This window comes from Chlorocebus sabaeus, chromosome 14 (genome assembly GCF_047675955.1).
Source record: "Chlorocebus sabaeus isolate Y175 chromosome 14, mChlSab1.0.hap1, whole genome shotgun sequence".
Taxonomy (NCBI): Eukaryota; Metazoa; Chordata; class Mammalia; order Primates; family Cercopithecidae; genus Chlorocebus; species Chlorocebus sabaeus.
The window spans coordinates 54,840,226-54,854,931 of record NC_132917.1 but is presented as its reverse complement, the minus strand read 5'-3'; the positions used below and the strand labels follow the sequence as shown (position 1 = coordinate 54,854,931).

The 14,706-nt window shown below is 46.8% G+C and overlaps 1 protein-coding gene across 9 annotated transcripts in view; it reads right to left on the bottom strand.

Moving 5' to 3' along the window:
• The window catches only part of EML6 (EMAP like 6), a 255,703-nt gene that overhangs the window by 20,732 nt on the left and 220,265 nt on the right, over positions 1–14,706 (bottom strand). For 7 of the 9 annotated variants that reach the window (XR_012095287.1, XM_073022986.1, XM_007970611.3 and 4 more), the window contains 2 exons: positions 2,883–2,961; positions 1,650–1,779 (listed from right to left, as the gene is read on the bottom strand). Coding sequence is in view for 7 of the 9 variants with exons in the window: in XM_073022986.1 (XP_072879087.1) it covers positions 1,650–1,779; positions 2,883–2,961 (209 nt within the window). In the remaining 2 variants the exon portion in view is untranslated. Of the gene's footprint in view, positions 1–1,649; positions 1,780–2,882; positions 2,962–3,787; positions 3,945–3,996; positions 4,032–14,706 lie in introns of those variants that run through there. The other 2 variants (XM_038006941.2, XR_005243334.2) reach the window with 2 other exon arrangements.

Genomic DNA, 14,706 nt, shown 5'->3' with positions numbered 1-14,706 from the left:
TGAAATGTTCATATTCTGTTTTGGGTCCGGGAGAAGGGACGCTAGTGTCTGTTATCTGATACATTCAAGCTGCTCTTCGATACTTCCCACTGCTCTGTGTGGGTGCAGAGCACAGTTCAAGTACAGGGGCTTCCAGAGACCACGATGATGAAGATCAAAGTTTCCTCCTCTCCGTGGCACAGGAGTGGGCTTCTCACCGTCCACATCTGGGAAGAAGGAGGGGTGGGGGCCTGGAGATGATGTTTCACTGAACAAAATGGTGCCACTTCTTCATGTGGAATATGAAACTCTCAGGGACTCATCATCTTTATTTACCAAATGCCAATCCACTTGGGGGCCTGGACGGCACAGGTGACGGCTTTACCCCAGAAAGCCCTGACTCGACATACGTCACGGGAAGTGGAAGAAAGAGCACTTCATCATCTATCACAGCAAATGGGTTTGCTGACTTCCAAAGTGGCCAATTTAAACCCACCCAAATGCTCAAGAACCTAAAGATGAAAGATGGTGTAGATACATACACAAGGAAGGCATGTACTGCTACCAATATGATGGCAGGGCTAGAAAGTGAAGAAAATATATACACAATGTCAAGGTCCTCCTCCCTCAAATAACACAAATCAACATGTGCCCAGTGATTTCACTGGCTAAATCTATGTATGAACAACTACACAGAATTGACAAAGAGCAAGAATTTAAAATGAAGGTTTTTTTTTTTTTTTTCTTGAGGCATGAGCAAATAAGGCAAAATGTGAACCTGTTTAAATCTAGTGGTAATAGTATAGCTTTCTGTTAATTTCTGAATGGTTCTTTTTGTTTGAAATGTTCATTTGTAAAAATTTGAGTCATCATGTGGTTTATTTTTTTTTTTCTTTTTGAAATGGAGTCTCCCTCTGTTGCTCAGGCTGGAGTGCAACGGCACGATCTTGGCTCACTGCAACCTCCACCTCCCGGGTTCAAGCAACCTCAAACTGGGTTCTCCTGCCTCAGCCTCCTGAGTAGCTGGGGCTACAGGCACCCGCAACCATGCCTGGCTAATTTTTGTATTTTTAGTAGAGACGGGGTTTCGCCATGTTGGCCAGGCTGGTCTTGAACTCCTGACCTCAGGTGATCTGCCCACCTCGGCCTCTCAAAGTGCTGGGATTACAGGTGTAAGCCACCTCACCGGGCCTGGTATTTTTGTTTACTGTTTAATTGTTTTCAACCTCATTATAAATGTGGCTAAACTGTCAAAATACAATTTGAAAAATCCGAGCTGTTAAAAAATGGCTCATTGTAGAAATGAATAGGCAAAGTTCTGTGCTTTCTTCTTGGTTATGGTCTCTAAGGAATTCCTCCACTCCTTACACCCTGTCTCTGGCTTCTCTCCATGGCTCTCGGTTACAGAGGCTGGTGTCAACATGGAGGCCTTCTCTCTAAGGCCTACGACAAGGTGAGGTCAAGCGCCGGTCAGAAAGAGAGAAGGCTCTGGCTCTGGTAACTGAGCCTGAGCATTACCAGGCCTAACTGACACCATGCTGGAATTGGGGGAATGGCTCTATAAAGGAAGGAAAATGCTTAAGCTTTTGGGCATTTGAAGAGTGGGGAAAGCATGTAAAAAAAAAAAAAAAAACTAAAAGAAAAACCTGTATTTTTAATCCCCTGGTCACCTGTGGAGAGGTTCTGAACGATGCCAGCCGCTGCCGTGTGGAAGATGATGTCGGTGCCATCATTAAGGTAATGCAGGTTATTTCGACAGTCGAATCCTCTGTAGCCAAACACATGGTCTAGAGCCAGCTCCTGCATTCACACACACAGATCAACATGACCCTCAGAGGAAGGAAGGGAGAGCCGAGGAACACACCCACATCGCGTGAGCGGCCTTGTGTGTCCCGGGAATGGTATGGCTGGTGAGGCCAATACACGCTCACTGAAAACATTCTGCTTCTTGACTGGCTGAGAAAATGTAACCCCTTCTTTAGTTTTCTGAAATGCTGGGGTGCCAGGCTAACACACAGAATCACCGTGACTTTCCAAAAAACCCAGATTTACTTCCTGGCTCTGTCGTTGTGCCAAAGTCCAGAGATTTGATGCCCTGTCAAGAGTACCTAGCAGTTTTGTGTCTGTGCCTTGGCAGGCACTCTGGGTGAGCTGAATGGCGGCTCAGAGGTTTGCTCTAATAAACTCTCATCAACGCGCCAGGGCGGGCAGAGCAGAACACAGAGACAAAGGCCATGCTCGTTCTGCCGCCTGGTGCTTGCTCTACAAAGTTACTACATATGTGCTATTTTTCCCTCCCAAACTAGATACTGTTAGGGTTTCTAGTCTTTCTCTTCTTCCTGTCTTGTCTTCTAAGACAAAGAACAGTGGCTGATTCAGATCAGTTCTTAATCCAACACGGACCTCTCGGGCAGCTCCTCTGTGCCCAGCATGGTGCAGGTGGTCGGAGGCGGGTACCGGCAGGGAGCTGCAGGAAGGTTTCAGGTGAGAAGCATCAGGAAAGACTGTACAGAAAAGACACCAGGGAAGGTCTTGGAAGGACCAGGGTACTGGGAGCTGGCAGGAGGAGCCTTCCAAGCAGAAGGAATGACAACACAGGGACTTGAAAGTCCCAGGCAGCTTCCGAGAACACAAGCAGTGGGTTTGTGGGGCTGGAGATTTGCACTGTGGTGAGGAATCATAGGCAGTAAGCTTAGAAGGTGGCTCTGGGTAAGGTTTTGAAACCATGAACTTGAATCCCACTGGCAATGTGGGACTCTCCCAGGTCTGAGGGAGAGGGGACAGAAGAGAGCCAAGGGACCTACTCCATTTCACTTAACTGTCTTTGGGACGTGCAGATGGGGCTGTCCACCAGGTAGGTCTTAGAACGTCAATATCAAATTAGAAGTAATTGTTTAACTTACCTCAACCAGTTTCTTTTTTTTGGTGATATTGTTCTTCTGCAGTTTCTCAGGCTGGGGAGCTGCTCGGCTAACGGGTGGCCTGGAAGAGAGAGTGGCCAGAGGAAGCACAGCGTTGAACGAGGGCTGCAAGGCCGCCTTCCTGGTGCAGCCTGTCTAGGCCAGTGCCAGCCTCCTCTCTCCTCCCCCGCCTGAGGCCCCTCCACCTGGATCTGTTTGGTCCTGCCCTCCTCTCCCCCTCCCCACCTGCCGTGGGACCTGGCCTGAATTCACAGGCACTGGGTTGGGCGTCATCCCTCTGCTTAACCTTCACCTGGGAGCAGGAAGACCACGTGGGCTTGAAACAAGAGGGGCTTGGTTCAAAAGCAAGGAGGGGCCTGACCATGAGGGGAGAGAGGCTACATTTCCTGGACTTGCTGACCTTTTTCAGACAGGGATGTGCTCATGTTGTTCAGAATTAAGTTGTCAATGGCCGTGGTGTGGTGTGAAGTGGCACTTACAAGCCAGGCTTCGGAACGGGCCCTAAGGACCACGTGCCAAGTGCCTAGGTCGGCCTCACTTCTCAAACAGGCAGGCAGGAAGCGGAGGGACAGCAGACAGACAGCACTCGCGCCTCCCACTCCGCCCTCGCCTCAGGACTCGGGTCTGCCTTCAGCTGTTACACCACACCAAAGGTTGCTTTTCCCACCTCAGTTTTGGGGACTGGGGCCTCCAGATTTAATGAAGAGATTTTATAACGTGTAAGCCCTAATGGAATCCTAGATGAGTAGACCAGTTCTTGGTCACGTGGGGTTTCCTTAAATGAGATTTCTCTATGGATGGGTCGAGAGAGAGAACTGTACCAGCTCCCACCGCACGTTCCAAAGTAATTAGTTATTGCTCCCGGGATATGCAAAGAGAAGGATTACCTTGATCCCCTTGTAAGCAGCAAACAAAGCCAAGTGAGAAACTTAGTACAGTTTAGAGCCGTATTAGCAACCACCTCATTCATGCACAAGCATTTTCCAAGTGAACAGACATTCCTGTGTGGCACACACCATGCTTCCCCGGCATGCCAGCAAAGAACTAAAACAGAAATGAAAGAGTGCACCAGTCTACAAATTCAGAAAGCTCATACCCCGGCGTCTCTGGGCAAACTCTGCACTAAAGCGCCTACAGAATAGGGAGAGAAAAGGAAGCTTTGTCAATGCTTCCCGCACACTCTCCGTGACTTTACGAATGCGCCCGGGGACTCTGCTTACTTTAGAGTGTGCTGGGGACAAACTTGCTGTCAGAAAAACAATGACATCTTCCTGGATGTCGTGGGGAGTTATGTACAATGGATACTTTGTTTCCAAATCAAGTTCAACTCATAATTTAGCCTAATAATTCCCAGTGTTTCTTGGTAGGTCAGCTTGCCTGCTCCAGTGGCTTGCGGGGGTTCTTTTTGTGTGCAGGGGAAGACAGGGTACCTTTATTTTCTCAGAAACTCTTCAATCAAAACATGTTATGCAATCATAAGTGATAATTGGACCAAATGGTATTATAATCACCACTGAAGAATGGGTAGAGAGCACATCTCTGCAAAACGACACCCCCGGCTGACATCATCGCCACCAAATTGAGCAAAATTGGGAGACTGGGGGCATGCCAGTTCTCACAATGAGACACTTCCTTCACATTAATTATCGCTTCCCAGGACATCTGCTCTTTCTTCTGTTTTAGTGGCACTTTCAAATGAAATCCGTGGGTTTCTTCTTTCACCTAAGAATGTTTAAGTGTATGACAAAAGCAAGCCAGGGGCTACGAGGAGAGCAAGAGGACACTGGAACTATGGCATGGCTCATAAGGCATAATTCAAGGATAAACACAGGGCTCGTTTTCAGGGGACACACAGGTTGTATAATATGTAATATATTATACAGTGAATATAGAGTATGCATACAAGCACAAACACCGTGTACTTATATATACAGGAGATTGTATATATATACACAGAGGCAATCTGATGCTTTTTTTTCACCTTGATTTTCAGAAAAAAACCGAAAGGTAAAGCAATCTCAATGTTTCTTTCTCATTTCGCAAGCATATGTTTACAGCTGTATTGCTTCAAAACTGAAGATGAGAGGAGCAAGGGGAAGAAACCTGCATTGTGGCAAATTCAGCGGATTTTAAGTATTGACCCTTTGCAGTTGTGGGTTCCGCGTGAACACTTAGTACTGGATGTTCACCGAACACCTGTGTTTTTCTCCAGAGCGGTGTGAATACTTACTTGACAATTCCCTGCCTCCAAAGGAAAGCAAGTTAAAACACAATACAAGTATTAAAGGCTTCTTTCCAGGTATCTATAAACAGTGTTCATAACATCAAATATGGGAGGGACTGCCAGAGGCTTCACACACAGCCAGACACTGGAGGTTTAACATTTCTCTGTGGATCTAAATCCTTCTAGATTCAGATTCCATCAGAAATGGGGCTCTGAAAAGCTTTGCTGAGGTGGGAAAGAGTGGAGGCATGAGGACATTCACTCACTTTCAGTCCCATCAACTCATTAGAGTTGGTCGTTCCCAGCTGTCATTCCCAGCTGTCATTCCCAGCTTGGCCCCACTGGGTCTCCCTGCCAATGCCCGGTTGTGCCCATGGCCTTCCTCACACTCCTCGCGAGGAAGGCCATGGGCACAACCGGGCATTGGCAGGGAGACCCAGTGGGGCCAAGAGCTGGGAAGGTGAGAGGGTGAGAGACTGGAGGTGGGAGGAGCAGAGACACAAAGGGGCCTGGTGGGGCAAGTAGGCTTTGAGGTGATTGGGGGGGGGCGGGGGGGGCGCAGGGTGGGGGGAATAAAGGAGGAAGAGCTTCCATTGGGCAAGAAATTTAAGGAGGGAGCCTGGCAAGACAGCAAACAAACTGGATAAACAGGGAGAGGGTGGCAGACAGGCCTAAGCTCTGGAGAGCAGGAGAAGCCTGCCAAGGAAGACACAGTGAAGGCAGGAAGCCCAGGGAGAGGCCTGTGAACTCCAGCCTGGGGCTTGGTGTTGAGTAACAAGTCGGCCCTGCTCTTCAGTGCCTGTGGGGAGAGTCACAACCCTATATTCCCTGTGGGAACAGGTGGCACATTCTGTGGGCAGGGCAGGATCATGGGAAGGCCAATTCCTGCTGTCATCCCACTGCCCAGCAGCTGGGCTGCTGAAGAGAAAGCTTAGACTCAGCTGAAGATGTGGGGAGTGTTATCCTGACAGGCGCTCTTGCCCTGCACAGACCCCCAAGGCAGGCCAATGCCTGGGCACTTGTCCCTCCTTTTCCCCTCCCCAAGGCACTGGGCTGACAGAGCAAGAGGTGGAGCAGAGCACACAATGACCTGAAATGTGTAAGAGCGTTCACGTCCAACGTGCTCAGGGAAGCTTCTGAAACCACTGAGGTCACGAGTCAGTTGCAACCCAAGATAAAGTACAACATGAGAGCCAACTGGGGAGTGAGGCTTGGACAGCCTGTGAGAAACCAAGTCGTTCCAACCAGTTTCTATAAAGAGGGGTGTGGGTGTGAGTGTGGGAAAACTCAGATCCATCTAGCCAAGAAATGCAAGTTTGAAGTTGTTTTGAGTCGTGTTCATCAGACAATATTCAGTGTCCTTGGAGGAAACAGCTTTCTTCAGCTTCCAAAATGTGGCATAAAATACACCAATGGTTTTAGGATGTCTTAGGAAATCCAAAGGGGAGGGGGAGGGGGAGGGGGAAAGGGAGAGGAGAGAGAAGGCAGAGAAGGAGGGGAGAGAGAAGAGGGAGGGGGAAGGGACAGAGAAGAGGGAGGGGGAAGGGAGAGAGAAGAGGGAGGGGGAAGGGACAGAGAAGAGGGAGGGGGAAGGGAGAGAGAAGAGGGAGGGGGAAGGGAGAGAGAAAAGGGAGGGGGAAGGGAGAGAGAAAAGGGAGGGGGAAGGGAGAGAGAAGGAGGAGGGAGAAAGAAGGGGGAGGGAGAAAGAAGGAGGAGGGGGAGAGAAGGGGAGGAGAAGGGGAGGGGAAGGGGGAGAGAGGGGGAGAGAGGGAGAGAGAGGGGGAGAGAGGGGGAGAGAAGGGGAGGGGGAGAGAAGGGGAGGGGGAGAGAAGGGGAGGGGGAGAGAAGGGGAGGGGGAGAGAAGGGGAGGAGGAGAGGGAGGAGAAAAGGGGAGGGGAGGGGGAAAGGGGAGGGGAGGAGGAAAGGGGAGGGGGAGAGGGGAGAGAGAAGGGGAAGAGTGGGGGAGGGGAGGCGAGGCAGAGAGAAAGGGAAAGGGGGAGGGGAAACAAGGGGGAGGGGAAACAAGGGGGAGAGGAAACAAGGGGGGGCGACAAGGGGGGAGACAAGGGGGAGGGGGAGACAAGGGGGAGGGAAGAAGGGGGAGGGAAAAAGGGGGAGGGGAGAGGGAAGAAGGAGAAGGGGGAGGGGAGAGGGGAGAAGGGGGAGGGGAGAGGGGAGAGGGGAGAGGGGAGAGGGGAGAGGGGAGAGGGGAGAAGGGGGAGGGGAGGAGGGGGAGGGAAGAGGGGAGGGGAGGAGGAAAGTCGGGGGAGGGAAGGGGAAAAAAATCTTAGGAAAAATCTCCAAAGCCATGGGGCCTCTCTGTTATCAAGACCAAACTTGACTGTGTTAAGTGCAGTCTTCAGAACTGGACTCTGCTGAGAGTATTCCTAAGAACTGGACTCTGTTAAGTGGATTCCTATATCTTCCAGAACCATGTACAGAGATGCTTGGTGATGGGGTTGATGGAAAGGATTCAGGCAGAACTACAAGATGTCCTGAAAGAAAATGCTCTTGAAAATGAGCATACCCTCTCGAAAATGCTCTTGACTGACGCTATCACACAGCCTTGTTTTTTTTTGTTGTTGTTGTTTTAAAAATCAGGATATCATCTTAGACTTGGCTATTTTAGGTGAATACAAAGTTATCTGGGTGAAAAAATGAGAGCCCAAAGGGTGGAGTGAAGGGAACTAAGATGGGCAGAATACTGAAGAGGCCACTGTGATGATCCAAGAGAGGAATGATGAGGCACTTGACTGGAGCAGTGGTTGTGGAGAAGAAAACAGGGGCATATTTAAAGAAATACTGGTGGAATAGACTTCGCAGCACTCTGTTACAGATTGCTTTTATGGGATGAACTAGGGAAAGCAACCCAAGGGCAATACCAGTTTTCCAGGCTTGCATATCCGGATAGATGGTGGCATCATAGAATGAGACAGAGAGAAAATATGAATGAGGGAAGATCATGAGTTCAGTTTTGGCATGTTGAGCTTTGAACACCCGTGAGATAGCTTTGTTAGTTGGAAGTTCCACTGACAGATGGGAGTCAGTGATATGATCCTGGGAATCACTAGCCAATGGGTGGGATATGAAAGATTAATTAAGAGAGAGGGTAGATGGTAGAGGGTGAAAAGAGGCCAGCCAAAGGTAAAATCCTGAGGACCAACAGCGTTGTAAGGGGCTGGAAGAGGAAGCAGAGGTGAGACACTGAGAAGAGAGAGGGCGGCATTAGGAGGGCCAAGAGAGATTCTTTCAAAAAGACGAGAAAAGTATGTTTATATTCTTCTCCAATATGCACTGTCCAATTCGGTAGCCAATGCCACATGTGGCTTTCAAGAGCCCGAATTGTGCTATAACTGTAAAATACACCTGGAATTTGAAGTCCTACTGAAAAATTTTTAAAAGAATGTAAAATATAATTTTATATTAATTACATATTGAAATGTTTTTTAATATATCAAGTTAAAATATATTATTAAAATCAATGTCACCATCCCAAATTTTCTAATGTGCCTGCTAGAAAATTTATACCTGTGGCTCACATATTTCTATTGGACAATGCTACTCTAGAATAAACAAGTTCTTTTAGTAGGACAGAGAGAGGTCACTGGACTCAGGGGTTAGAGAGCCCACATGTCAACAGAATGGCAGGGACAGAGGACAGGTCAGATAGGATAGAGACTGAAGAAAAGACTGCAAGGCCTGAATGAGAAAGGAATAAAGTTGGAGGGAAGGTGAGGGCAGAAATGTGTGTGTAAGTTGAGAAGATCAGTCAAAGGACCTGTTTTTTTCCTGAGGAAAGTTGGGTGGAAAGTTGGGAGACTGACATGGGAGACACAGATGAGGGGACAGATGATGAGGGATCACAGATGGACAGGAGGCCAGGGCCAAGCACCAGGTGAGGGACCTGTCTCAAATAGGAGAAGGGACTTACTTCCTCTGAGAAGAGAAGGAAGAAGGTGAATGGCTTATGTGAGTGAAGGATGGGAAGCAAGATGGAGGAGAGAGAAAGAAGCGCCAAGATGGAGTGCGTGCCAGTGGCTTCTGTTTTCTCAGTGAAGGAGGGGCAGGAAGTTGAGAAGGGATGAAACCTGGATGACTGCTGAGAAGCAGCAGAGAGAACCTACCAAAGAAAAGGATGAAAATAGGCAGTAGCTTGGAGGGCCACGTGCAGCAGCCAGGCAGGCTCTCTGGTGGTGGCCATCTGTGCCAACATGGGACTTGCTATCAGAAGAGTGGAGAGGTAGGTGGTAGGAGGAATGTAGGGGAGAAGGGCCAGCAGGACTGGGAAATGGCATTTGAGCAGGCACAAAAAGTGAGGCCAGGAAGGGCTGATGAACTTGGGGGAAAATGACGGTGTCTAGGCACTCATTTGTCAGGATGAAGATCAGGTGTACCCGGGAATGAGCAATCCTGAGGACAGTTGGTTAAGACACTGAGGGACAGAGGAGTTCCAGGTAATGATGTAACCCAGGGCATGGCAGGAGCTGGCTGGGGTTGGCCAGTTGACCATGAGCTGAAATGCTCAGAGACAGGAAGTTGACAGATGACAAGAACATGAAGGGGCAAAAGATGGCAGAGCACAACACGAACTTCTAATGAGCGGGAGGGAGTCGGGTAAAGAGCACGCCAACATACTTTAAACACACCCACAAGAGCACCCTGATCCTCCACACCTTTCACTCCTGCAAATGCCTCCTCGGTTACCACATCTTGACCACACAGTAATTGACAAGAGGCGGGTCAGCACCCCCGGTAGTTCCCATTCCTCCCAAATGAAGAATCTGTGAGATGTTCAAACACTTGCCTAAAATAATCAGACCCAACTCTGCCACAGTCTTCGGAGAGACACTCCCTTTTGACAGAAAAGTGCTTACATATTTTTGAAGTGTTCTTTTATCTCCACAAGTGAGTAGGTTTGATTCGATGATTACACTGTGGGAGTGTGATTTCCTAGGCACATTCATCTTTTCTAAAAATCATTTTCCATCACTTTACTTCTGGATTTTTATACACTGGCTACTCTTTGTCATCAAAAGTGAACAAACTATTCTATAATGAACAGCAGGTTTACTTCCTAAAATTATTAGATAGAAGTCATTGCTTTGCTTCAAACCAATACAGAAAATCAAGGGGTTTGAATAAAGAAAATCATTTATAAAAATAGCATCATATTCACTTAGAAAAAAATCAACGAATGATTCGGCTTTTAGTGGAGTTACCTAGCTAAGCAATAGGTCTAGGAGATGATTAATTTCAGCACTTCTGGGTTTAATAGAATTTCAGTCCCTTGCATCTTCATACAGAACAGGAGTCTTGCCGTTCTACCTGCTCGCCGCAGCTCTGCAGGCAGAACTCTTGCAGAATGAAGGGGTGGCGTGAAGAAGAAAGTAGCTTAGAGAGAAGGGCTCTGGAGCAGGAGTGCTCCTCGCCCTGTGTGCATTACACGTGTGCCATCACTCTCCCACAGGGAAGGCTGGGCTCAGCTTAAACAACACACACACAACCGCAGATCTCTGTACCAACTCTCAGGCTCTGTAAGGTCACTCCAGCCTCGCGAATGGGATGGAAATGTAGAACTAGAGGTTCCTCCCCATTTATTGGACCAAGCTCCAAGATAGGATGGAGCAGTTTTCATCAATCTCCAAATGGTAAATTCAGCAGCACTAGCTTAGCAGGATCGTCAGTTCTTAGCAACTCTAACAATACAGGCCCACAAAGCAGCTATTGATCAATGACAACAAAGGGCCTCTGTCCGGCTACACTGACGAAGGAGCTGGGAGCGCAGGCTGCTCATTTGCCGTTGACACTGTGCCACTTCACCATGCTCATCGTGCCTCAGGCGAGCTTGAAATTCCCACAGATCTCCTGATTAAATAAGGTGTTCAAAAAAAACTGGGGGCAGCTTCCACATATGAGTGAATAGCAGAAGAAAGGATTTTGAATGGTCCCAACACAAATAAATGACAAATGTTCGAGGTGAAAGATATGCTAATGATACTAATTTGACCACTATACATTGAAAGTATTGAAACTATTACCTTATAAACATAAAATTATTGCATCCATTAAAAAATTAGAAATTAAAAACCAACTGGGGGCAAATTCTCCCAGATTTCTGTCTCCAAGCACAGCATAAAAGGTTAGAAGGAAAACTGGGATTACTTATATATGGTGATTTGGTGACTGAAGGAAATCTATCTACATCCTTCCCATTTTCTCATAGTCACTTGTGAACACATTCTTTGTTTCACTGTAAATCTGCTGACAAAGCAGCTTGGTGTGTACGATAGGCATGATGGCCACAGTGACACAGAATCTTCTTAAATAGATTTAAACCAAACAAACATTATAATTCCTGAAGGACAGATACTACAAAGATTAAAAAGTCATTTGCCAAGTGCAGTCCCAGGGCCAGTTGGGGCATTCTGGATTCTACATGAGTCACATCATTTCCCATAAAGACCATCCAGAGTTGCTAATGAAGTGAAGGAAAAAGTGTCGCTGACCAAGAATGGACTTGCACGGCATTTTGAAGACAGATTACTTAAATATTAAGAGAAGCAGGCTAAGTAAATTCATCCATTCATCTATTCATTGGAAAAGTATTTGTTTCCTGGGTACTAAATGCAAGGCCCCGTGTTAGACACACAGTGGTCCCATGGTAGATACAGTACCAACCACTGGGGAACTGATAATCCTACACAGTTTATAATCCAGTGAAATTTTATACTAATGCCATAGACTCATATACTAAGGAATCAAGGATTAAAGAAGCTATTAATTTGGAGTTGAAACTAAAACATGACCAAAACAAACAAAAAAAATCTCCGAAACCCCATAAAAAATTTTTAAGCCCACAGTATATAGTTTTCTTTATAGAACTTTCTTTTTGTTTCAGTTCATAAACCCATTCAAGTCAACTCAGAAAGAATGAGATAGAAGATAGGTTTTAAGCCCTCATCTATTCAACTGTAAGCACAGTCTAAGAAAAATTCTGGAAAATGCTAATGCCAGAGTGGAATTTTGAGGTCATTTGGTGCTAGCGCCTGTCAGTTCACAGGTAAGGGCACCACCATTTATAAAAGGCTTAGAAACTACTTCTAATTTTGGTTTGGTAAAAGTTCCTTGGTTTCCTAAGGAACATATGCCATAGACTGACAGTGAATATATTCCACAAGGACTAAAATATTAATGTAGAATATTCACAGATTCCTCCTTTATAATCTGCTGCTAAGAATAATTCTGGCACCGCCTCCTCGTGTTTGCTTGTGCCGGGCCGCTGAGATGACTGGAGAGTGAAGTTGCCTCTGTGGTGGAAGGCAGTTTGGGAAGTGAAATGGTTCCTTTCCCCTCTCTTCACAGAGAATTGGGAGAGGAATTCCACTTGGGACATACCCCCAGACTTGTATGGGGTGCCCAAACCTCATAAACCAGGGTGACCATCTCTTGTGTGAAAGTTGTTAGCCTCTGCTATTGCATGGAGGGAGGGTTAAGAGAGACCGAGCAGAGCCCAGACAGGGGCACTGCAGGGAGTGGGGAGGATGAGGATCACCCTTCAGGATTCTGACTTGCCTGCTGGTCCACAAGTGGGGGCTACTGAAAATGATGGAATGCTGACAGCTGGGATCAGCCAAATGTGGGTGCATATTGCAAGGGGCTACTGGTACCTGGGAATGAGTCCTTGTCCATGGGGACTGTTGGAAGCACTACTCATCCATCCACATGGAAGTAAACTTACAGCAGGTAAGACAGAGAAAGCAGAGTTGCCTGATCCTCTAGACCCCTCCTAAACATCCACTATCACACATTCCTTGTCAGAAAAAGCAGAAAATTACCCTCAACACCACTGAGATGCAGTCTGGGGTAATGGCTTCTCCACTTCAGACCACTGTTTGGAATTGCCTAAAGGCAGAACCCAGATGGAGAAGGCTGCAGCCTGAGCACTGAAAGGGTGACCAGTGAGGCCAGCTGCTTAGAAGCAGAGATTTCCTAGCTGGATTATGAATTTTAATGACAAAGTGTCAACAAGATCTCAACCTTTGATATCTAATCCATGGGCTAGACTGAAAATGAACCTAAATCTTGTTAAGTTGTTAAGGAGTCTATTTATTCATTCAACACTTATTTACTAAATGCCAGCATGTTCTAGATTATAGAGATAAAGCAGGTATAAAACAGGAATTTTGCTTTCACAGAGTTGACAACCTACTTGGGAGAGGAGAGCCTTATGTGTAACCCTGATCAGGTCAACAGCAAGAGCCTGTGATTGTTCAGTTCTTAAGGCAACTCACAGGTCTCCCACCAACAGAAATGAGATAATAAGGAAACCAAAAAGGAAGCCCTCAGAAGCAATTCTCCCCAGTGCCAATCTCAGACTTGGCAAGACAGAACAAAGACAAACAAAATCTTCTCAGAGAGCAGAACAGGTGCAGCCAGAAGATGGCCAAGGAACCCATCACATTGTGCTGAAGAGAACTTCAGACAGCCTGAAACCTGGGCCTGAGGTAGGGTCTGTTGAAGCCAAAGTCAGTTAGTTCCCATAGTAGACATGTCCAAGTGTGTTAGAATTGTTTTGTAGTAGTTAGTTACACTGCCTGAGCTGGTAGGCATGTACTCAGATTCTCCTAAACATTTGGGTATGTGTTTCAGGAGGAGATGGTAGAAAAGTATAAAATACATCTCAAAGAAATAAAGGAAGCCTCTGGTGCTTGGAAAAATGCTAATAAGCATGGCTGTATGTCTCACTGGGGCATGCTAAGGACTTGGGAAGCCCTAACAGTGCTGCCTAAAAAAATGCTATTAGCTCCTGCCTTATGTAACTGTAACTATAGCTTTCTGCATACCCTAAAATTAGAGAAACGTCATCTAACTTTTTTTTGAGATGGAGTTTCGCTCTTGTTGCCCAGGCTGGAGTGCAATGGTGCGATCTCAGCTCACTGCAACCTCCGCCTCCTGGGTTCAAGTGATTCTCCTGCCTCAGCCTTCCCCTGAGTAGCTGGGATTACAGGTGCCTGCCACCATGCCTGGCTAATTTTTGTATTTTTAGTAGAGATGGGGTTTTGCCATGTTGGCCAGGCTGGTCTTGAACTCCTGACCTCAGGTGATCTGCCTGCCCTGGCCTCCCAAAGTGCTAGGATTACAGGTATGAGCCACCACACCCGGCCCCACCTAACTTTTATACAATCACTTTTCCATCATTCACATCATTAACATCACTGTCCTGTGAGGACTAAGCAGACTGGTGTCAGAAGTGGGATTAAAGCAAAGGATGTCTTTAAGAATGTAGCTGTCCACTTTCAAGGTAGACACTAAATTATTCTGAGGTTTTATATGTAAGAGGAAATCCAAGGGGAGCCGAGTTTTCCTTTGACTCTCATTGAGCCAACTCTTGTAGAAGTTAGAGATTCCATAATGATTTAAATACAAACAGTATTTAATTAATGCACAAAGTTTGACTGATAGAGTATATAAACACAATGTTGCTTGAAACTGTTTTTAGATGATGGCTGCGTACATGTCATCTACCCAGGTAAAACAGCTGAATATCTGGATAAAATCTAACACATCAGTGATAAAACTATA